Raw genomic sequence first — 24,478 nt, forward strand, 5'->3', positions numbered from 1 at the left:
TGAAGGCAAAATACGGAACTGAAAAGTTACCTCAAGAAATCAGACTCAGCATGCAGCAATACTAGAAAAATTGAAACTTACATGCAGAATATCACAGATGCACATTTCCAAAAGCTGACATATTCCAATTAATAAATTCTGAATAAAATACTTTTTTTTTACCTTTGTTGTCTGATCATTTGTTTTTTCTATTCGCTTTGGTCCCAGTGTCTTCTGTTTTATGCAGTGTCTTCTTTCCATTTGATATTTTTTCTCACCATATCCACCATCCTCCTGTGTCCTTATGTGTCCTGTCTACCATCTGTAGCCCTGTCCCTATCCTTTCTCCAGTTTCAGCATCTGCCTTCAAAGTGTTCCGATCCAGCCCTTAAATTCAGCAATTTCCCCTCTATGCATATCCAGCATTTCTCCTCACTCCCCTCCTTCCATGTACATCTACTTTCCTCCCCTCCCCTACATCCATGTCCAGCATTTCTCCTATATCCCTTCCCCTCCATCAATGTACATCTCCTTCCTTTGTCTTTCCTTCCCTCCATTCCTGCCCAACATTTCTCCTCTCTCCCCTGCCCTCCATGTCCAGCAATTTCTCCTCTCTCCCTGGGCCCTGCCCTCCCATCCATGCTCCTCTCTGTCCTCTGCCCCCTCCATTCATCCCTATCCAGCAATTCCCCTCTCTCCATGAGCCCTACCCTCCCATCCATGCTCCTCTATGTCCTCTGCCCTCTCCATTCATCCCTATCCAGCAATTCCCCTCTATCCATGAGCCCTGCCCTCCCCTCCCATCCATGCTCCTCTCTGGCCCCTGCCCCCTCCATTCATCATCCTTATCCAGCAATTCCCCTCTCTCCCTGAGTCCTGCCCTCCCATCCATGCTCCTCTCTGGCCCCTGCCCCCTCCATTCATCCCTATCCAGCAATTTCCCTCTCTCCATGAGCCCTGCCCTCCCATCCATGCTCCTCTCTGGCCCCTGCCCCCTCCATTCATCATCCCTATCCAGCAATTCCCCTCTCTCCCTGAGTCCTGCCATCCATGCCCAGGTCCTCTCTCCCTTGCCCTCCCGCTCCCATGTTCAACTGCCTGCCTGTTCGCCCTGGCGCCCTTTTCTTCTCCCCCCAACCAAGGACTTTTCTTTTAAATTTACCCTCCGTCGCCGGCATCCCACAGCAGCGTGCTTCAGTGAAAGCGCTCCTCCACTCCCGAGTCCCCCCGACATCTCTAGCAGAACGCAGAAGCTCTTCCTGATTCGTTTATTCTCGGGCGGGACACTGAGAATGAACAAATCAGGAAGAGCTGCATTCTGCTAGAGACGTCGGGGGGACTCGGGAGGTGAGGAGCGCTTTCAGTGACGCACGCAGGACGCTGCTGTGGGATTCCGGCAATGGAGGGTAAATTTAAAAGAAAAATCCTTGGTTGGGGGGGAGAAGAAGAGGGCGCCAGGGCGGACAGTGGCGGTATGCATGGCACGACGGCGCCCTCCAGCCATGCTTACCGTCCGTGTCAGAGTTGGACCGGCCCTGGGAAGAGGCTGACTGAGGCACGCCGCGCGGGGCCCTATGCGGCCGCCTCGGCCTAAGACCGGCCCTGTTCATAGAAATACCAGAGAGTGCTTTTTCTTTCCAGAGAGCTGGATGAAAATCTTATGGAAAGCAGGGGATGGGGAGTTGATGGTGGTCTCAGAATTCAGCAGTTTGGTGATCTCATCAGTCTGACATGTAGCCAGGCTGTCCTCTTCTGATTTACTTAGAGATGTACCAAATAGCATATTTTACTGTTTGGTTGAATATGAATAATGAAAAATATTTGGCTGAATACAAATACAAATAATGGCCTTTGAGCTTTAACATAGCAAATAAGAATAATGTGAAATCAGAGATCAGGTGTTTATTTTAGTAGGATTTAGCACAGTAGAGCCCTGGATTATTAGTATTCAAATTTAAATCACTATTCCGCTGAATACAAATAATATATTTGGTGCATTATTAGGGGCCAAATCGAATACAGATATTTGGTACAGCCTTACTTTGGATATCTTACAAGGATATGCACTGTACCTCTTTTGCCCTTTTTCTGTATGCAGTCTCGGCCCCTTAATCCCCCATCTCATCCTCTATAGTCAATCTGAACCTCAGTTGCCCATCCACTCCAATTGATCAGCTCAGCGTTCCTTTCTCTTCTTCTGAGATTCCTTCTTGAATTCAGATACTGTCCTTGTCACCACCACTTCAGTTGGGATGGTTTGGTTCTATGTATACTTATGGTCTATGTGGATACCTAGTTGTAATGAGACTTTTATTAAACTAATATCGTCCCATTTGACAAGCTTTTTGAGTGCAGGCCAATCTGTGCTTATCCTAGTGAAGGGGACTATAGTGTTCTGAAAACTCATCATGAGTGTACTAAGTTAAATACAGAATGATGCAGATAAAGACCATATGGGGCTATCCAATTTGCCCATCCATACCATCTACTAAGCTGTATAATACTTCTTTCTCCTTCATAAATTCACTGTGCTTGTGTCATGCTTTCTGGAGGGGCTGTTTTGTGCATACAGTACCCTTTTTTGCAAAGAGATCTTTCCAGAGGTTACTTATGTATGTTATGTACTTTCTCCTTTGAACCAGAGATGGCAGTTAGACTATTTAGAATGTTTTTTTTTTCCATCATCATCCTGTCCATATGAGAGAGACAAATCTGTGAATGAGTGACTAGCAAGCATAGGAAAAAATATGGCAAAACAGATTTGGAAACCATTACCCATCTTGTTGCTGGCCATGGTCTAGTTTTATGTTTGTCTATCCTTATTAATGTAGCCACATTATTGCAATATTTTAACAATGGCAGCTCACAATGGCCATAATGATTTGAACAAACCAAGACTTTTTACATATAAACTTGCCCCTCCCCCATCATTCCCCATTAGCAAATTCCAAATCCTCTTAAAAAGTACTTAAAACAGTTTTCTCTCTCTCTCCCCAATCCCCAAAATAAACCCAGTTGGGTTAGTTTTATATAGGGAAGTTTTCTTTTTTTGCAGCCGATGCTCTGGTGGGGTTTCTATTGGCTTTTCTGTATGAGCTACAGTATATGGGTCATTCAGTCCTAGAAATGATCAGCTCTGTATCTCTCGGCATTCTCCTCCCCCCCCCCCCCCCAACAAGCCTCAGAGTCCTGGGGGTAACAAGCTTTCTATCACTGTGGCTTTTATACTGAGTTTGATTACATGTATTATATTTCACTGCTATATATGACCATTCCATGCCCGAGCTGCATTGCATCCTTAACTGGAGGGAAGTGATTGACACGCTAGGAAGTTGTTGCCAGGGCAACCGCCTCACAGCTGGATGAACTATGGCAGTACCTGTAATTCTGAGAAGCCAAGCAGGATTTGGGGGGGGGGAGAGAGTGTTAGCAGAACAGATTATTATTTCCTGTATCTTCAACTGTAAACAGGAGAAGGAGGTGCTTCCAAAGTGCTGAACCCTCAGTCAGACCCTGGGGTTGAGGTCCGTGGCTCCAATTTTTGTGGTAGAGATCTGGATTTTAATGAAGCTGAGCTGAGGCTGACGATGCATCTGAGAGAAGAAAACAGGACAGCTGAGGACATTTTTTTCTTCTCTTGAAGGAAAAGCTGTGGCTTCTAAATCCTGTTAGCACAGGAAACATCTGAGTTGCTCCAGATGGTGAATTGATAAATGCATGTACTGTATGTTGTGTTAGAAAGGTCAAGCAACCTCCACTTTATGCAACACCCCCTGCTAATTTAGAACCTCTTTTCATGTCTGTGCAATTTAATATGGGGCAGGGTCTCCAAATGGGTTAGTCTTATGCACCATGCCAAAGAAGAAACAGGAGAGTACCTGTACTCTAAATCAGAAACAAAGTCCAAAACATCTTCTGTGTCGGGGGTCTCTGAGTAACAATACTGCTGTATGTAGTGCTGTGGATGAATGAAATACTGGTAGTATAAAAATATCACTAAATCACCATGACCATAAACACAAAACTCTTTGCTGCTGTAGGCCTGCAGTATTGTTACCCAGAGGTCCCTGACACAGGCGATGTTTTCCATTGAAACACGAACCTGTGTCGGGTCATGCATTGGGGCTTATGATCTGTTCTCCTTTCATGTGTGGAGTCATGTGTCATCCTCTACTCCTTTGGGCTTTGTTAGTTTTGTGCACACCATGACAGTAATGAACCTCGCTCCTAAGCCACAGCCTGATGGGTGTAACTTTTGTTTTGGATTTATTGCTTGTGCTTGCTTTAATACTTGCAAGAGAGCTTCCTTGTGGCGTTCATAGGATATAATATGTATAGGCATCAAGCTGCTCTTGGAAATGTGTTTTTTTAAAAATCAGGCCAGTGACATCAAAACAATTGGGAACATATTTGTATCTTTATGCCACATTTTCTTGTTCTCTGCATTTTTTAATACTTGAGGATGTTCTGTCTCTCCATATGTTCTGCAGAATAATTGCTTGACACTGACACTTCTGTTATCAGTGCTGTTCTTGTTTTGTTTTTAAATTTATTTATTTTCATGGAAATACTGTAACATATAAAGTGATGGCAGATGCCCATACATACCATCTACTATCCTTTCTCTACCTTAGACATTCCATGTGTTTATCTCATGCTTTCTTGAATTTAGAGAGACACTTTGTCCTCACCATCAGGCCATTCCCACGTATCCATCACCCTTTTCATGAAGAAATATTTCCTTAGATTACTCAAGTCTTCACCTTCATCCTATGCCCCTTCATTCCAGAACTTCATTTCAGCTGAAAGAGACTCGCTTCCTGGGCATTTTTGCTCTGGAGGTATTTAAAGATCTCCCCTCTTCCATGTATACATATGAAGATCTTTGTATTTTTCCACTATGTCCAATTTTTCTTGCATTGTTAGGCAGGGTGACTTTTACAGCCGTGCTTGCCTCCTGACTTCTCCTCAGGTGGTACCAACAGTTTTTTCTCTCTCCTGCACACTTACCTCATCTCTTCTTACATCAGCCACCACCAGAATGTTTTCTTGTCCTCCCCCTCTTCACTGGACATGCGCACAAGAGCTGCACCTACTACACAGCTCTTGTGGGCACGAGCAGCGTCAGCATTAGGCATGCGAGGTTACTATAATAAGCTCCTTTCCCTTGTCAAAGCAACGGTGGAACAGATGTCCGCCGGGAATTGTGGAGCCAAAGATAAGTACCACATTGCCTTGTCTATTAATGTACCGCTAGTCACTCTGCACTGTTTCTTCATTTGTTTGAGTAATATTTTGGTCACAGTATATGGTTTTGGATGGTGGAGGTTTTTGGTCGATGATTACACTTATCACCAAAAGTCTTGAACATTGCTCCTCAAAGTTAAATGAGTGGAGAACGGCCCGGGTGATTTCTGAGACCTTTTCCTCCTTTTTCAGTCGTATATAAAAACCACCATAAAGTTCTTGATTGGTGACCTATTGGCCCTAAATTTGGTTGATATTGTTTTGTTCTATTTCGGCTAGAAACATAAGCCTTTAAGCTATTTCTGTATTAACTAGGCTACTTTTATTGGACATCGAGGAGGCCACTGCTTTTCAGTGCTTTCTTGTACGAATGGGCATAGGCCATCAGTACTGCAGTTTTTACGCACACCTCTATCACCAGCCTCTTGTCACATTGCTGGCAGGGTAAATACCAGACTGGAAACTTGAGTGGAAGGGTGAGAGGTGGGAAGTAGGGGTGGGATTGGCTTTAAGATGCCTTGTGCATGACAGTTTGAGCAGTTCAGACCCTCAGTACAGTGGTTCTCAAACTGGGTGATGCCCCCAATGGGGTCACAGAAACAGGGCTGCTTTTCTCCATCTGGATCGTCAATGTGAGCTGTGCCCTTTAGTGGCAGTCGGCACGGAGCATGTGAGTTGGTGAATCTTTATAGGCGTTACCCCTTCCTCCTGCGTGAGCTCCTTGTTAGACCCCAGTACTCCTACTCCTAAGTCTCCACACTGACACACAGCTCTGTGTTGACTGCTGCTGTAATCTCCATATTTTGGATAAGGGCTGGGAAGTGGTGTTTCCATTCAAGGTACGTGTATTGCATACGCACCTTCTGTCATTCACTCCCTTCTCCTTCCTGCCACATCTCTCCCTTCCCGGTCCTGCATAGCTCTCACAGTTCTCTCCCTCTGCCCCTCCCCGTGTCATAAAATCACTTCTAGTCCCCCGGCCAGCGACATTCATTGGTTGCCTGTGGCCTGCACCAGGGCTTTCTCTGTGAGCCGTCCCACTCCTTCTGATGCAACTTCCTGTTTTCTGAAGGGTGGAACGGTTCAGAGAGAGCGCCTTGGTGCAAGCCACAGGCAGCCTATGAGTGCTGCTGGTGCTGCCTGGGTGAAGACTGGAGGTTATTTTAAGGTACTGGGAAGGAGGAAGCGATGGGCAAGAGATGCAGCTTGAGTTCTACCCCTTGTTCAAAATTCCTGGCTACACCACTAGGGGTGGGAGAGGGTTCTAGAGAAAAGAGAAGTCCGCCCAGTACTGGCTTTGCCTCCCAATTACCTGTGTTGCCACTTGGAGGCGTATTTTCAAAGCACTTAGACTTACAAAGTTTCATAGTAACCCATGGAACTTTGTAAGACTAAGTGCTTTGAAAATGAGCCCCTTAGTCTCTGCTAAGCTTTTTTGGATCGATTCTTTCTAAACAGGATTGCTATGTGTTTATCCCATTAATTTTTAAATTTTATTACAGTTTTTTTCTTTACTACCTGCCGTGGGAGGGCATTCCAAGTATCTGTGAAAAAAATATTTCCTGACATTATTCCTGAGTCGGCCTCCCTTCAACCTCAATTCATTTCCTCTAGTTCTACCACCTTCCCGTTTGTGGAAAAGGTTTGCTTGTGGATTAATACCTTTCAAATATTTGAACATCTGTATCATATTACCCCTGGTTCTTTTCTCCAGGGTATACATGTTCAGGTCATCAAGTCTCTCCTTGTACGTCTTGCTATGCAAACCACATAACCATTTTTGTCACTTTTCTTTGAACCGCTTCCAGTCTTTTTACATCTTTAGCAACATATGGCCTCCAAAACTGAACACAGTACTCCAAGTGGGGACTCACCAATGAGTTGAGGTGGTTGTAACTGGATGGGTGAGAGAGAGGAAGGGTGTTTTTTGTCAAATGAAGGGTTGAGGAGCAGATTAGTCACACATCTGTCTGGTCCAATTTGGTGGCATGGGTCTTATCTGGAGATAGAATGATGGGCTAGCTCAAGTCCTCTCCCACTCCAGCCTTTGTTTTCTGGGGTGAGAAGCCTGGAGGTGTCCAGTTAAAATGAAAATGTAAAAGCAGGAATAATTCAAACTGCTGCAGTGGGAATCTTAAAACCTTTTCTGATGAAGCAGCCAGGCGCCAGCCTCCAGAAAAGCTCTAATGCTAGTGGTTGGTAGGTGTGAATAATTTAAAGGTGTTTAGGGTAATAAACACTGCAATGACTGTGAAAATATTTATCTGGCTTTGCAGAGCAAGTGCTTGTCAAACAGTGTTCTTCACAAAATATTACATAAGATACAGGAATGCAGCCACTTTTTGGATGTAAAGTTTGCCTATAGAGATGACGTTTGATCTGTTTGATGGTATCCACAGGGGCAGAAATAAAGTTGACATGCTTTGTTTTGCAGCTGGATAAAATGGGGTCTGAGGAAGGGGAGAGCAGAAGGGAAATGTCATACTGGTAGGCCTAGGTAGAGTGGGGAAAACAACCGTAAACCTTGAGCATTTTCATAACTCCCAATTCACTAGTTACTAAACCATACTTCTCCCATCTGTTGCCTTTTGAGGGTCATGTACAAACCTGTGACATTTTATGGACATAAGTGGTTTAACTGTACACTCTACTTTGCATTATTTTTCACTGCAGTAGCTTGGTCATCTGTAAGTGTTTGGCAACCTATTCATATATTTACTGTGAAGCTGAAAACCTTGGAAATGCTTCACATGCTAAAACCTCAAATGTGTATGTGCACCGTTTGGGGGTTCTAGCATGTTAGCACCATTGCAGAGTTCTCTGTTTAGTATATGTATGTAGTACTCCAACAAACATATTTGTGCTGTTTTTTGGGAGATTTTTGTTTCATTATGGGCTCCTCTTGGTTTCTCTTTCAAAACAGTGGCTTAAGAGCCTTATTTGGAAAATGAAATAGAAGGAAAATGATTTCTTATTTGTATAGGTCTAGTTTGACTGCTTATTTTAGAGGGGGAGGTTGGCAAAGGGTGAGTCATATTGGGATGGAAAGGAGGGGGCAGATTCAGAATTAGCACTCACAGTATTTGAGGGATTGCTGCCCATCCCCAACTATGTCTTTGTTTATGGAACAGAAAGACAGCAGTGTTTGCATTTTCACACGAGCACATGTGTAAAATGGATGCTGGGATTTGTCCTGCATCTTGCGTCTGTAAAAGCATGTCTTCAGTGATTTCTAATTGCTGTAACAAGTATGCACGCATTCACTCTGCAGCTGAGATACGGTGCCTTGTTGGGACTGGGGCTGCATCTACGGGAGTGGAAGAGTAGCTTAATGGTTAGGGTTTGAATCCCACTGTGGCTCCTTTTGATCTTTATATCCTCCATTGCCTCATTGTCTCAGGTATAAAGTCAGATTTCTAAGCCCTACGAGATCAGGAAATTAGCTAATGTGTCCAAGTATAACTTGCTGTGAGCTAAATCCAAAATCTCTTCCCTTTCCTACATTCATAATGCCTTTTTTGTCCAGTTTGTTTTGACAGACCTTTCAAGTAGTACATGAAGAATTTGTGTATGGCATGAAGACACAACAGTGATCAGAGTCTAGAATAGCTTAAAAATTCTTCCTATTATAACGGTATTAGAGATTTGATCTTTTTTTTTTTTTTAGTTACAGCACTAGTATGACATTAGAAAACTGTAATCTCTGACTACCCCATTTTCCCCAACAGCCAATAGACAGCTAGCTTATGGCCAAGTTATAATATCGTTTTCTGCTCATCTTCATGCAGGAGTGTGAATCAGCGGCAACGGTGAGCAGAGAAGTTGCATCGGACAGCAGTGAGACGAAAACTGATCCAGGCGGGACTCCTGCTTCCAGCACTGTGGATGATACTCCAGAGGTCTTCAACAAGGCCCTCTCCAAACTGTCCTCGAGGTAACAGCCAGAACTGAAGAGGCTCAGCGTAGCTGTGTGGGTGTTGATCAGTGATTGTCTTAGCTTCTTCGTTGACCTGCAAGTGGCATTAACATGAATTATGTACGGTGTAACTCCAAGTTTCTAGTAGCTGCAATTTGGGTCAGTGGTGCAAACTAGAAGGAGGCCAAGGGCATCCTTTTCAGCTTGTGCCTGGATTGGGGGCTTAGAGAGGTCAATATTCAATTAGGGCAGCCAACTTTTTTTTTTTTTTTGTCTTTTTGTTCTTTAAATTCTTGCTGAATTTAATTTGCTGGATATCGGCCATTGCTGAATATCTGAATAGTGGTAACATTTAGCCTGTTGTGACAATATCTAACCGGGTGGGGTTAGGGCAGCTCTCATGCTGTCCTAACTTTATTCAGGTAGATATTTGGTTAGTGAATTGAGTATTGCCACTGACCTGATGATAATTCCAGGCACCACCCTTACGCCACTCAAACTGTCCCAGCGCTATCTGGTCTGGAATCATTTTTAGCAGTTTGATCCAGATAATGTCGTTGGAAATTTGCTGACTGGCCCTGATCATTGGTACTTACCCAGGTACTAGGCCTCTATTATCTGGATAAGTGCTTTTGAATATCATCCTGAGGGTGTCATATGTTTCACCAACAAACACTGTGAGTAGTCTAGTGGTTAGTGCAGCGTACTTTGATCCTGGGGAACTGGGTTCGATTCCAACTACAGCTCCTTGTGACTCTGGGCAAGTCACTTAATCCTCCATTGCCCCAGTACAAATAAGTACCTATATATAAATGTAATTGCAGAAACCACAGAAATGCAGTATATCAAGTCCCACCCCCCCCCCTCAATTGTTGGATAAGAGTAGGAAAAATACAATCTGTGCAGAGACATTTCTCCTGTTCTCATCTCCCCTCCCCCTCCACCAAATCAGGTCTTGTGGAGCCTCCTACCATGCCCAGGACACAAGATTTGTTTCCTGCTTGCTGGGTTAACTTTGGCATACCAGGATTGTTTTATTCTAGGTAACGGAGTATGAACTTTCTCTATATTCTGTTCATAGTCCAAAGTCATCATTTTCAGTACTTTTAGATTATAGGTTCCAAACCTTTTTTTCAGTTGAGATACACCTGATAGGCAGTGCTCACATACGTGACACACTTCATGCGTGACCATCATGGACCCTTGATCTGATACAGTATGGCAATTTTTGTGTATGCAGAATGTTTAAATTTAATTAATAATCCTCTTCCCCATCCCCCTTCTTCCAACAACAGATGCAGATCATAACTAGCATATTTTCTCCATGGAAGTTACTATACCATACAAAAAATATGTCATGTGTTTCTATATGTTCTGATTCTCATGCCATCTGAGTAATGGCAACATAAATCTCTCCTCTACCAACAACATTATGAAATAATACAAAACCTGAAAAATCCTAACTCCAACATACTTGTAGCAGACCTACTGTACAACAATAGCATTAATTCCTATGATTCAAACAAAATGAACCCTTTCTATGAATAAAGTGGTACTACAAATATTACACAGGGCCCTAGAACACCAATACACCTACTATTGGTAAGCAGAATAAGTGGACTGCTACAGAGTTCTATAAGAAACTACATGCAAACAGAATAGCATACCTTGTTCACACACAAAACTAGACAGAACCTCAGCAAATACAAAACAAGGGACCACATCCAGCTTTCCTTGTCCCTTCTCTCTCACCTTTTCGTCCAGCATTTATTTCTTTCTTTCCTTGCTCGATTTCTTAGTATACTGCCCTTCCTTGTCCCCCTCCCCTCCACCCCTATGGCCTAACATTTCCCTGCCCCCTCTCTCCTCTGACCTCTCAATGTGAGTAAAGTGATGGCTTGGAGGGGAGAGCAGCCGCTGAAAACTCAGCCTGGCCGCCAGAAATGTGGCTACACATCCTGATGGCTGGGTTGTGTAGATGGTAAAACACACACTGGAACTGAAAGCCTGCTAAGTGTAGTTTATTGCCTACACAACCCGATACAGCTACACAAACCTCAATACTGTGTTCCTTATCTCCTCCCTCCTTTCCCTCCATCCCCCATGGTCCAGCATATCCTCCTCTCCCCCTGCAGGCGCAGCATCTCTCCCATTCCCTCCATCTACCACTTCCCCATGGGTTTAGCATCTCTCCCTCCCCTCCCTCCCTCAAATTCAGGTGCTAAACCTCTCCCTCATTCTCCCCCAGCCAGCGAGACAGCCCCCTCTCCCTGGGTTGCAAAACATGAGTTGTTTGCTGGCAGGTGCAGCAATAACAGGTTGTCTGAGCTGACCTGGAGCCTTTCCTTCACTACTGTTCTGCCTGAGTGTAAACAAGAAGTCACACCATGGGGCAGGACAGTAGTGGATGAAAGACTGGGTCAGTTCAGGCAGACGTTTATCGCTGCTGGCGAATAACTCTGGTTTCAGTAGCCTTGGGGGGGGGGGCTGGCTGGCTGAGGGAGAAGGGAAGCTGCTGGACTTATGGCAGGAGGGAAGAGGAGGGAGAAACTGCAATGCAAACACTAAAAAAAAAAAAAAAGTGCTGCGGTTTAAGCGCTGGCCCCATGACACACCTCCTGGGTTTTCACAACACAGCAATTGAGAACTTCTGCTTTAGAGTAACTCAGCTTAACAGATTAAAACAACCGTTATTAATGAAAATTAAATTAAGACAAACTAGTGCAGATGGTGCCCTGATGAGAGCTGGAATGTTGGCACTGAGGGGATATGATAGAATAAACACTGTCAGGTCAATGTTCAGTAATACATCTTTGGAAACGTTTAATCTAGACATTTCAAATTACTCCTGTATTCAGTAGTACTGTACATATAGCTAGTTCCTCTTAATATGTAAGCAGAAATTATATGTTTAAATATTATCTTCACGCACATATTTGTAGATATTGGGGTTTCTACATATCAGATGTACTAGTAAGACCACGAATGTTGGCGATACACAGATAAGTTATATGCTTCGCTCAGTGATTCCAAGTGGTTTTCCCATGTCTGAGTCAAACGTATAATCTATACATAGACACCAAGTATTGGCACCTGTATGTATCATTTATACATATTTGTGGTCTTGTTCCCAGAATGCCTTCTCCCGGCTCCTTTTGCTCTATGTATATACATTAGCACAATGGGAGTAATTCTGTTAGGAGCTCATAGATTTGGGAAAAAAACAAAACACTTGCTGTTTTTCTGATCACTTCTGTGCATATGTGAACACATCTATATAAATAATTCCCACCTCCAACATTCTGAAGCTCACTCCGTGGCAGTGAAGCCCTGAAGCCCTGTAGTGTTCGTAGGTTCTCAGCACCAGTCATAGACCCGCCCTCAGCCCCGCCCCACCCACACATAATTTGCAACTCCAACTTTCTGAAGCTTTTTCCGTGCCACTGAAGCCTTGAAGCCCTGTAGTGTTCATAACCGCTCTCACCACCACTCATACAGTCGCCCTCAGCCCCCCCCCCCAAAAAAAAAAAAAAACGTCACTCAGCCACTCGCAGCACCCCTCTCACTCTCACTCCCGGTCCAGCCAAACTAACAAAAGCCATACTTTGCCGGGAGGGGGATCCACACCCCGAGGTGAGGGGGCACATTTTAGCCCCCCCCCCCCCGCCATTGGCAACCCCCTCCCCCGCCATCGCCACCACTGCTGCAGCCAACACACCGTCGCCTACCTTTGGTGGCGGGGGACCCCAACCCCCGCCAGACGATGTCGTCTTCTTCCTTCAGAAGGCTTCCTCCTTCTGATTCTGACGTCCTGCACGTTCTACGTGCAGGACGTCAGACTCACAGAACGAAGCCTTGCTGAGCTGATCTGCAAGGCTTCATTCTGTGAGTCTGACGTCCTGCATGTACAACGTGCAGGACGTCTGATTCAGAATGAGGAAGCCTTTTGAACGAAGAAGACGACATCGGATGGCGGGGGTTGGGGTCCCCCGCCAGCAAAGGTAGACGACGGGTTGGCGGCCGAAGGGGGGGTTGAGAGCGTCTTCGTCAGGGGGGGGAACAGTTGGTGGTGTCGGCGGGAGAGGGGGTTGTGACTTCAAACTGAAGCTGACGAGCGAGCGGGAGAGGGTGGAAGACCTGTGCCCATCATATATCATTGGATGTTTTATTTTCATTTGTATAAATTTTGTAGCTGGAAGAAAATATCAAAATAAATAAGCTATTTAGGGATATATTAGGGTTGACCCTAATTATTACTGGGACAGGTTTTGGGCAAAGCTTACATCTTACATTTTTTTTTACATGGACCAGATATTTCATTGGATGCCGCAGGAAGAGCAGTAGTACTGCGTTAGGGTGCAAAGCCATTATAGGGCGCAGCCTGGTGGGATGTGCCAAACATAAGGCATGGCCCTGTCAAGGAGATATGCCAGGATATAGCCACCCCCTAGCAGGGGAAGGAAGCTGCTTTGAGAAAGCTAAAGAATAAGAAAAATTTATACCAATAAGCAGTGGTTCTCGGATCTGTCCTGAGGATGTACCAAGCAGTCAGATTCTCAGGATGTCCACACGAAATCTGCATGAGGCACATTAGAGGGACTTACTCCTTTCCTTACAAATCCACCTTACGCATAGAAATTGTACATATCCTTTTTGGTGCTCTCCCTACAATAGGTTTCAGAACCACTGTTCGTTCGTTCTCTCTCTCTCTCTTAGAGGAGAGGGAGCGGAGCCTGGAACTCGGATGACCGGGGGGGGGGGGGGGGGGGGGGGGGAGAGGGAGGTGGCCAAGCTGGAACTCGGAGGATAACCTTGCTAGCACCCGTTTCATTTCTGTGAGAAACGGGCCTGTTTTACTAGTACAATCATAAAAGACAATAACCTGATACTTGTTATTCTGCCTTCAGTGGACATTCACATAGGTGGAGTGTGAGTGGATCGCACACTTACATTATTTTTTATAAATTTATATGTATATCTCCCCAATCTAGGCGCAAGCATTTACTTCAGCTCTACAGCTGGCATTAGAGGCTGACAGTTTCAGTTTGGGCATCAATCTGACCCGAAATCTGGGTTCAACCATGCTTTAGTTTCAGCAGAAAATACCAGTGCATTTTTGGCTGAAATCGAACTGCCCCACTTCCCACCATCTAAAGGCCTTCCCGGGCCTACATTATAGAAGCCCTAACGGTGTAGTGACCTCTTCCAGGCAGGTACAATTCCTAGTTGCTCCTGCACTTTAGTGTGTAACTTTTAGTATTGTATGAGGTTTACACATAATGTTGGTCTTGTCCCTGCTCCTCCTCTACATTTATGCGCTAAGCGAGCTGTGTATGTCATTTATAGAACAAGTGCACAATTGTACACTTACCCGCATAAGTGCTAGTATTCTATAAATGTTAGCATGCAAATGTCTCTTAAATTTAGGTGATAAGTTATAGAATGAGGGGGTATACATATAGGCTCTGCAGATGCAGGAGAGGGGGGGGAGCAGTTATCTTTTGATAAGTGTGTAACTGCTGTTTGAATATTGACCCATATATGTTTTTATGTTGAGAGGACATGGACTTTTCACTTTATATTTCAACATTTTTTATTGATGACAATGTAAACAAAATACGTTCAACAATATAAAAGGAATTTTCCCTGTTTAGTGAAAGAGGTGCGCAGCTGGCTTGTGGGATTGAATCTTTTCTCTCCTTAGCTCTGTTCCCACCAGTTTATGAGGCAGATTATTTTTCAATTTAGCTCACATCTTTTCAGTCGTAGCTCAAGGTGAACTACGTTCAGGTACACTAGCAGGCTTATTTTCGAAAGAAAAGGACGCCCATCTTTCGACACAAATCGGAAGATGTGCATCCTTCTCCCAGGGTCGCCCAAATTGGCATAATCGAAAGCCGATTTTGGGCGTCCCCAACTGCTTTTCATCATGGTGACGACCAAAGTTCCCGGGGGCGTGTTGGAAGCATAGCGAAGGCAGAACTGGGGTGTGCTTAGCACATAGGCATCCTCGGCCGATATTGGAAAAAAGAAGGGCGTCCCTGACCAACACTTGGCCGACTTTACTTCGTCCATTTTTTTCTTGCGACCAAGCCTCAAAAAGGTGCCCAAACTGACCAGATGACCACCAGAGGGAATCGGGGATGATCTCCTCTTACTTCCCCAGTGGTCATTAACCCCCTCCCACCCTAAAAAAAAAACTTTAAAAATATTTTTTGCCAGCCTCTGTGCCAGCTTCAAATGTCATACCCAGCTCCATCACAGCAGTATGTAGGTCCCTGGAGCAGTTTTAGTGGGTACTGCAGTGCACTTCAGGCAGGCGGACTCAGGCCCATCCCCCCCCCACCTGTTACACTTGTGGTGGTAAATGTGAGCCCTTCAAAACCCACCAGAAACCCACTGTACCCATATCTAGGTGCCCCCCTTCACCCCTTAGGGCTATGGTAGTGTTGTACAGTTGTGGGGAGTGGGTTTTGGCAGGCTTGGCACAGAAGGTAAGGGAGCTATGCACCTGGCAGCAATTTATGAAGTCCACTGCAGTGCTCCCTAGGGTGCCCGTTGGTGTCCTGGCATGTGAGGAGGACCAGTGCACCATGATGCTGGCTCCTCCCACGACCAAAGGGCTTGGATTGGTAGTTTCTGAGATGGGTGTCCTCGGTTTCCATTATCGCTGAAAACCGGGGACGACCATCTCTAAGGTCGACCTAAATATTAAAATTTGGGTGTCCCGACCGTATTATCGAAAGGAAAGATGGACACCCATCTTGTTTTGATAATATGGGTTTCCCCGCCCTGTTCGATTATGCCCCTCTAGGTGTGTTCCTTGTCCCTGGAGGGCTTACAATCTAGGTTTGTAACTGAGGCGATGATGGGTTAAGTGACTTCCCCAAGATCACATGGAGCAGGAGTGGGATTTGAACTGGGCTTTCCTCACTGTCAGCCCAGTTCTCTAACCACTAGGCTACCCCTCTGCTACTAACAAGGAAGGTGATCTGCAGGCCATGCATCGTCCAGTGCTTCTCCTTCCTGCCTTCCCTTCCACCACTCATAGATTTATCATTGAGCCTAGGTTTTGGTAGATACTGGTGTAGTCCTCTAGAGTAGGAGGCACTAGGTAGGGGTGAGGGTGGGGATTTATGTGCTTTGAATACTCGCCATGCCCTCCCCCCCCCAAATCTCCTCACCACACTTGCAATCACAGTAGCCTGTTGCCCTGAATTCAAACCCATATGGATCTTCAATGATTTCCCATGTCCACCACACACATGATCTGACATATGTTCTGCAAGTTCTCTTCCCTAATCACAGTCTGTTTACTTCCAGATAAAGTGGGTGGTATGTGGAGAGTGTCTCGGATTCTACTGCTGACCTTCATTCTCTATTTGTTGCATGGTCTGCCCTCACAACTTTCATTAGGTCGTTTTAGTATTCTACGGATTTAATGATCTTGAGGAAGACAGGCTGTGATTTTGAGTTTAGCCTTTTCCTGTAGGTGCTTTAAATAGTTCATCCATTGAAAATTTCTTTCCGAAGATGCTCAGACTACGTCAGCAGTTCTGGCTGCCTTTTCAATGCCAGATGAATGCTGCTTGGTAGTTTATGGAAAAAAGGAAAGAGTTCAGCTGCATAGAAGTGCATCTCAAAACACCTAGAAAACCCATTATTTCTGGGACGATATTCTGAAATACCTTATGTTTAGAATCAGTTTTTGGCTTGACGGTAGGGTGAAGGACAGATGTCTTCATGCCACTGTTTGTACTTGCTGCATTTTTTTCTCTCTCTCTCTCTTTGCAGAGCACCATTCATGAATTGTGATTGTTTTGTAAAAATTTCTGGCCTTGTGCCGTTAAACGCCGCTTTCTACGACTTGGGCTGTTTTTCATAAGTTAAGCATGTGGGTTGGAGGGAGGTAGGGATACTTGACTTTCACAAGTGTGGTGCTCTGAGATGCCCTGTCATCCTGGATCTCAGTTTGCTGGGTTGGTCCTCCTGCCCTGCTCTGATGCCTGCTTTTCTTCCTTTTGGCGGTTTAGATGGAAGAACTGGTGGGGTGCGAGGTATCCTGACCATGGCAATGATTCTGTTTTTCTTCATCATCATCTACCTGGGGCCCATGGTTCTCATGATGATTGTAAGTGATGCCTGCAACCATGCTTCATTAATCTAATTTGTAACTGTGGAGATTACATGCTAATGAGTTTTATAAATGTCTGGGGCTGATGACTTTGGACAGGAACAGTGGTATCTAATCATGCAGCGGAGGGCAGGGTGGAGAATAAAGCCCCTGGATGCAGCAACCACAGTTACCACTCTGGTACTAAGCTCTAAGTCTGCATTAATATATCTTTCCTCCTATCCCTATGTGGGTCTTATGCTAGGGGGTGCTACAGAGGCAGCTTGCACAGCCCCTGGGGGAATGAGGATGTGTAGAAGAAATGGTGACTGAATTCAAGGTCAAATTGCAGCTTCCTGAAGGAGCCCTGGTACATGGCCCCACAGCCAAGAATCATGAGCAGAGTAGGTGTTTTGGGGGAGCAGGAGGTTTACCTTAGGGGAAGAAATCCCTGGGTAGTTGCAACTGACGGTCTATGACACCAAATACCAGTCCTAATTCTGAGTACGCTTTAAGGACATAGGAAGAAATGCTGGCTCAAAGAAAGCTTATAGATGTAATTATTCCTCCTTGAGCAGGTACAAATGACTTCCATAAGTTAAGCAGACCCTATACTTCTCTGTTTGTAGCATGCTCATGTGCAGATTTGGGAGATGACACTCAGATCTCTGGTTTGTACCAAAAGAAGCCTCCATGCTTCTTGTAGTCGGAATGTATCACCTGAGTGTTTGAACAGAATACCTACAAACTGGAAGAGAACACAACATCCTGACCCTTCCTATACACAGGCACAAGTAGGTTGTTGAAAATATGATCACAGGACAGAGGCAAGAGGAGAAACTATTCTGGGCACAAAGAAGAACATGCTAATCTTCCCAACATCTAAAGCAAAGTGCATTTAGATAATTGGAGGGAGGCGGGAACAGGAGGTTTACTTATTGAGAGGATAAAGAAGTCCAGAATACTATAGTGGCCTTGCTGGTGGATTATGGACTTCTTAGAGCTGGGGAATGAAGAAGGCAGATTCTCATAGGGTCTGTGCAGAGATTCAGTGCTACTTACAGGCCACAGTAATAACCCTGTTCAGTAACTTAGCCTCCCTCAGATAGGATGCTTTTAAAGCTTTAGTTGTTTGCAGGGCTGTGCATTTAATGTGTTAATAACGCAATTAATGTGTTAAATGGTCAACTCGAGTTAAAAACTTTAATGCGAGTTAACTCGGCACTTATCCCAAGTCTTTCTCCCTTTTTAACCTCTCTAACACTCCGGCAGCCCCCCTCCTCTGTGCTCTCCAAGACTCTCTCTGTAACAGGAAGTTCTGTCAGAGGGGGGTGGAACTTCCTGGCAGGGAGAAGGAGCTGATCATGATTGTGCTGCGCTGTGTGGAGCAGCTATCAGGTGAGACCCTGGGACAAAAAGAAAGATGTGGATCCTGTGGGGGGGGGGGGGGAGGGGGAAGGGGAAGAGGTGAACAGGTGGGAAAAAGAGAATGTATGAGAGAGAGAAGTGTGATGTGGCAAGGGTGGTGGGGGCTGACCCATCAAAAAAACTAACACCATCTTGACCAGCATTACAGTCCTTTTAACATGCCTCTTTCTATCAGCCCAGTGATGGCAGCACTTTCACACAGTTCCCTTAGGAACTCTGCGGTTCTTCCACTTATACAGCCAGTCGTGGTTCAACCCATAGGCATCAGAATTGGGGGCGGGGGGGGGGGGCCAAGGGTGCCATGGCATAAGTACATAAGTATTGCCATACTGGGACAGACCAAAGGTCCATCAAGCCCAGCATCCTGTTTCCTACAGTGGCCAATCCAGGTAACAAATACCTGACAAGATCCCCCCAAAATTACAAAACATTATATGCTGTTTATCCCAGAAATAGTGGATTTTTCCCCAAGTCCAATTTAATAATGGTCTATGGACTTTTCCTTTAGGAAGCCGGCCAAACCTTTTTAAAACTCTGCTAAGCTAACTGCATTTACCACATTTTCTGGCAACGAATTCCTGAGTTGAATTACACGTTGAGTGAAGAAAAATTTTCTCCGATTCGTTTTAAATTTACTACTTTGTAGCTTCATTGCATGCCCCTAGTCCTAGTATTTTTGGAAAGAGTAAACAAACTATTCACGTCTACCCGTTCCACTCCACTCATTATTTATAGTTCCTCTATCATATCTCCCCTCATCTGTCTTTTCCCCAAGGCTGAAGAGGCCCCAGCTGCTTTAGCCTTCCTCATAGGGGAGTCATCCCATCCCCTTTATATCATTTTCGTCACCTTCTCTGCACCTTTTCTAATTCCACTATATCTTTTGAGATGTTGGCAACCAAAATTCAACGCAATATTCGAGTGCGGTCGCACCATGGAGCAATACAAAGGCATTATAATATTCTCATTTTTGTTTCCATTCCTTTCCTAATAATACCTAACATTCTATTTGCTTTCTTAGCTGCCGCAGCACACTGAGCAAAGGTTTCAACTTATCAACGACGACACCTACGCCCCTTTCTTGGTCGGTGACTCCTAATGTGGAAACCTTGCATGACTTAGCTATACTTTGAATTCCTCTTTCTCCATATGCATCACTTTGCACTTGCTCACATTAAATGTCGTCTGCCATTTAGACGCCCAGTCTCGTAAAGTCCTCTTGTAGTTTTTCACAATCTTCCGTCGATTTAACTACTTTTAATAACTGTTGTGTCATCAGAAAATTTTATTACCTCACTAGTTACTTCCATCTCTAGATCATCCTATGTAATAATTCTCACCCTCTAACGTTCTGTACTGCCTGGGACCGTGGCTCCCTCGGAGTGGTGGTCAGTAAGTGCTCCGTAGATCGCTGACGTCACCCGGAACAGTAAACAACCACAAGACAGGAGCCCTGCCCTACCACCCTCACCGCAACGACACGCCCCCCTCTCACTATCACCACCATAGCCTGCAACGTGGGATCCGGGTAGTAGGCTAAAAAGTCAGGTGGCACTTTGGGCAGCAGTAGAGCCCGCTCTCCCTCGAAGTCCTGGGACCGATTAGGTCGGCGATGTATCGGCAGCAGCCGGCAAGAATGCAGTTTCCTGCTTCCCACTTTCCCTCCAGGCCCGCCCAGCAGAAACAGACCTGCAAAGTCGGGCCGGTAGAAACACAAAATCAGCTGTTCTTAAAAAGCAAGCGGCACCACAGTCAGCCATCATGGCTGTTGGCTCTGTAGCCGCGCCTCTCGCCTCTCACGTCACTGCCCCTGGAGTAGACACCCGGAGAGCACAGCGACGTGAGAGGCGCGAGGAACGTCTGCCATGATGGCTGACTGCGTTGCCGCTTGCTTTTTGAAAAACAGCTGATTTGTGTTGCTAACGCCCGACTTTGCAGGTCTGTTTCGGGGTGGGGCGGGCCTGGAGGAAAGGTGGCTGGGCCTGGGCGGTGACCTGTGGGGGGGGGGATGGGGAGAGAACGATGGAAACAAATGGAAGGATGGGGAGAGGGTCCCTGAGAGAGGGGGGATGGGTCCAGAGACCACAGAGAGTAGGGGGGGGAGAAGGGGGGTCCTGAGACCTGAGGGGAGGGGGTCCAGAGCAGAGAGGGAGGGGGAGGGGGAACCTGAGAACCAGGGGGGAGAAGGGAGGGGTGGTCCTGAGACCAGAGTGCAGGGATCCAGAGACCAGAGAGATCCTCCCCATCTCATCTGCCCGCAACCTTGGAGTCATCTTCAGAATCCTCCCTTTCTTTCTGCCCATATCCCGCGAGGACAGCCCAAGACCTGCGCTTCCTTTCTCTATAACATCAGCAAAATTCGCCCTTTCCTCTCTGAGGCACACCACTCCGACTCTCATCCACTCTCTCATTACCTCTCGCCTTGACTACTGCAACCTACTCCTCACTGGCCTCCCCACTTACCCTCTATCCCCCCTTCAATCCTTCAGAACCTCCTGTGCACGTCTTATCTTCCGCCTAGACTGATATGCTCATACAACCCTCTCCTCAAGTCACTTCACTGGCTTCCGATCAGGTAACCGCATACAGTCAGCTTCTCTTACTAACCTACAAATGCACTCAATCTGCAGCCCCTCACCACTCTACTAACCCTCATCTCCCCTTACGTTCCTACCCGTAAACCTCCGCTCACAGGACAAATCCCCTCCTCTCAGTACCCTTCTCCACCACCACCAACTCCAGACTCGCCTTTCTGCCTCGCCTCACCCTATGCTTGGAATAAAACTCCCTGAGCCCATACGCCAAGCCTCCTCCCTACCCATCTTCAAATCCTTGCTCAAAGCCCACCTCTTCAATGTCGCTTTCGGCACCTAACCATTGTACCTCTATCCAGGAAATCTAGACTGCCTCAATCTTGATTGACTGCACTTTTGTCCTTTAGATTGTAAGCTCCTTTGAGCAGGGACTATCCCTGCTTTGTTAATTGTACAGCACATGCGCAATCCTGGTAAGCGCTTTAGAAATGTTAATAGGAGGGGGAGGGGGTCCTGGACCAGAGAGGGAGGGGGAAGGGGGTCCCGAGACCACAGAGGGAGAGGGGGAGGTATCTCTGTCACACACTCTCTCTCTCCTCTCTCTCTCTCTCTCCCTCTCTCTCTCACACACCAGTCAGTGTCTTTCTCACTCGCACACTGTCTCTCACACACTCTGTTTCACACTGTATCACATTCACTCTCTATGTGTCACAGACACTCTCATACACTCTGTCTCACAGACAGTCTGGTAACGCACACATACTCTCCACACCCTGTCTGTCTCACACACACTCTCTCACAGACACACTCGCACCCACTTTCTCTCTGTCACACACACACATGCACGCACACATTCACTTCTCTCTCTCTCACACACACTCTGTCAAATATACACACTCCGAGGAAAACCTTGCTAGCGCCCGTTTCCTTAGTGTCAGAAATGGGCCTTTTTTACTAGTTTATAAATATGTTAAAAAGCAGCGGTCCCCAGCACAGACCCCTGGGGAACCCCACTAACTACCCTTTTCCATTGAGATTAACTGACCACTTAAACCCTATTCTCTGTTTTCTAATCTTTTAACCAGTTTTTAATCCACAATAGGACACTACCTCCTATCCCATGACTCTCCAATTTCCTCGGGAGTCTTTCATGATGTTACTTTGTCAAACACTTCTGAAAATCCAGATACACAGTATCAACCGGCTCACGCTTATCCACATGTCTGTTCACCCCTCAAAGATATATAATAGATTGGTGAGGCAAGATTTCCCTTCTCTAAATCCATGTTGGCTTTGCCTCATTAATCCAGCTTTTGATATGCTCTGTAATTTCATTCTTTATAATAGTCTCTACCATTTTGCCCGGCACTGACGTCAGACTCACCGGTCTATAATTTCCCGGATCTCCTCTGGAACCTTTTTTTAAAACTCGGCTTTACATTGGCCACCCTCCAATCTTCCTGTACTACGCTCGATTTTAAGGATAAATTACATATTACATTTTTCAGTTCTATCAGTACTCTGGGATGAATACCATCCGGTCCAGGAGATTTGCTACTCTTCAATTTGTCAAATTGCCCCATTACATCTTCTAGGTCTATACAGATTTCATTCAGTTTCTCCGACTCGTCAGCTTTGAATACCGTTTCTGGCACTGGTATCTCTCCCAAGTCTTCCTCGGTGAAGACCGAAGCAAAGAATTTTTTTTTACCACTCCTTTCAAATGTTTTGCCATGTAGCAGGGACACCAGGACATTCCCCATCACCCCTGCCGCTGCTGCTTCTTTAAACTGGCAGTGGCAAACGAAAGTACATCCATTGTGCGGGGCCTCGCTGTGCACAGGCGTGGCTGCCAGTTGTGCCCCAGACAGGAACTGACATCGAAGGGGGGGCGAGGCTGGCAGCTGTGCCTGTGCATAGTGAGGCTCCACGCGATTGATGTACTTTTGTTTGCCATGGACGGCTTAAAGAAGCAGCAGCAGTGAGTGTCCCGGTGCCCATGCTACATGGCAGAAGCACATCAAGTTTTATCTTATCTTTTTTTCTGTGAGTGGACTGAAACTTTCATAGTAGAAGAACTCTGCATCTTTCTAGGGGGTGAGGGGTTTTAAACCCTGTATGTGGTAATCCGTGATGTTTGACCACCACTTTTAAACTGTGAGCTATCCTGGGGGCCAAAGCACTCTAAATTTTGATTCTGTTCACCAGTGGTGAGGTGCAGTTGCACTTCAGTGGAAAGCCAGAGAATGATCTCGGTCAGGTTGCTCTGTTTTGAATTGTGGCAATTCTCAAGCTATTCTTTCAGAGCTCTCTGAAGTTTAGCTGCACTTTTTGGCTTTCTGCTCCTAAATCTGTTTTGTCTGTGTTGTGTTTATTCCAAAGGAAAAGGTGGGGAAAGTAGCCATTTTCCAGCCTGCATTCTGTGATGCTTAATGGCCCTATGGGAATGTTCAAGTTTCTATATTTCTCTTCCTTACCTGATTTAATTTTCTGCAGAGTATCACTGTGGGAAGCTGTTCTTCTATCAGAGTGTTTATTGTTAAAGTTTCACATACTGTGCCTACTACCCACAAATTTAGGATCCTTTCAAAATCTGATTTTTCTGACAACCCTAGTCTGGTTTGTGCTGTTAAGTCTAACATTTCTGTTAGTTTAGTTTGGGATTGCTTATCTGCTTATTGAATACTCGGGTATACCTCGCTAGTACCTAGCTAAAACCACTATAGCAAATTGCAGGCAGGGAGCAACAGAAAACTGATGATAGACTTTTGCAGTACTACTAGAAGGGTATATCACCCTCTTTCAGTAATGAGAAGCAATTATTTGCTTTCAATGCATTTATTAACAGAGAGAGACAAACATTACGTCTCTGAGCATTTTTCTGTCTTCCAATGTACTAGGCACTTACTTCACTAGGCTCTTTATTCTCTATCCTTTGGAAGATGTTATTGATAATAATATAAGATTTCACCATTGCTTAAATTCATGAGCCCACACTTATACTCTCCTTTGCTTCTTTGAAAAAGGGTGAGTTTATTTTTTTCCTTTCACCCTCAACCACGTGATTAATAATGCAATTGAACATTTTTTTTACAAGATTTAATCATGTGATTAAAAATTTTAGTCAATGAGCAGCCCAAGTTGTTTGCCTTTGTTGTTGCATAAAACCATTAAACATTTGCTATCATTAAGGTTGACATGCAGTAATGTTCTTCATGCACATCCTGTTGGAGATTGGGAAATTTGGTTTTGGCTCTGTTC

General features: G+C 45.4%; 1 protein-coding gene across 1 annotated transcript in view; it reads left to right on the plus strand.

Annotated features, from left to right (window-relative positions):
- The window catches only part of CDS2 (CDP-diacylglycerol synthase 2), an 80,690-nt gene that overhangs the window by 15,849 nt on the left and 40,363 nt on the right, over positions 1 to 24,478 (plus strand). Inside the window, 3 exon segments of the mRNA XM_030199617.1 lie at positions 9,015 to 9,160; positions 17,176 to 17,191; positions 17,193 to 17,273. Coding sequence (XP_030055477.1) covers positions 9,015 to 9,160; positions 17,176 to 17,191; positions 17,193 to 17,273 — 243 coding nt within the window.

This window comes from Microcaecilia unicolor, chromosome 4 (genome assembly GCF_901765095.1).
Source record: "Microcaecilia unicolor chromosome 4, aMicUni1.1, whole genome shotgun sequence".
In the NCBI taxonomy this organism is placed as follows: Eukaryota; Metazoa; Chordata; class Amphibia; order Gymnophiona; family Siphonopidae; genus Microcaecilia; species Microcaecilia unicolor.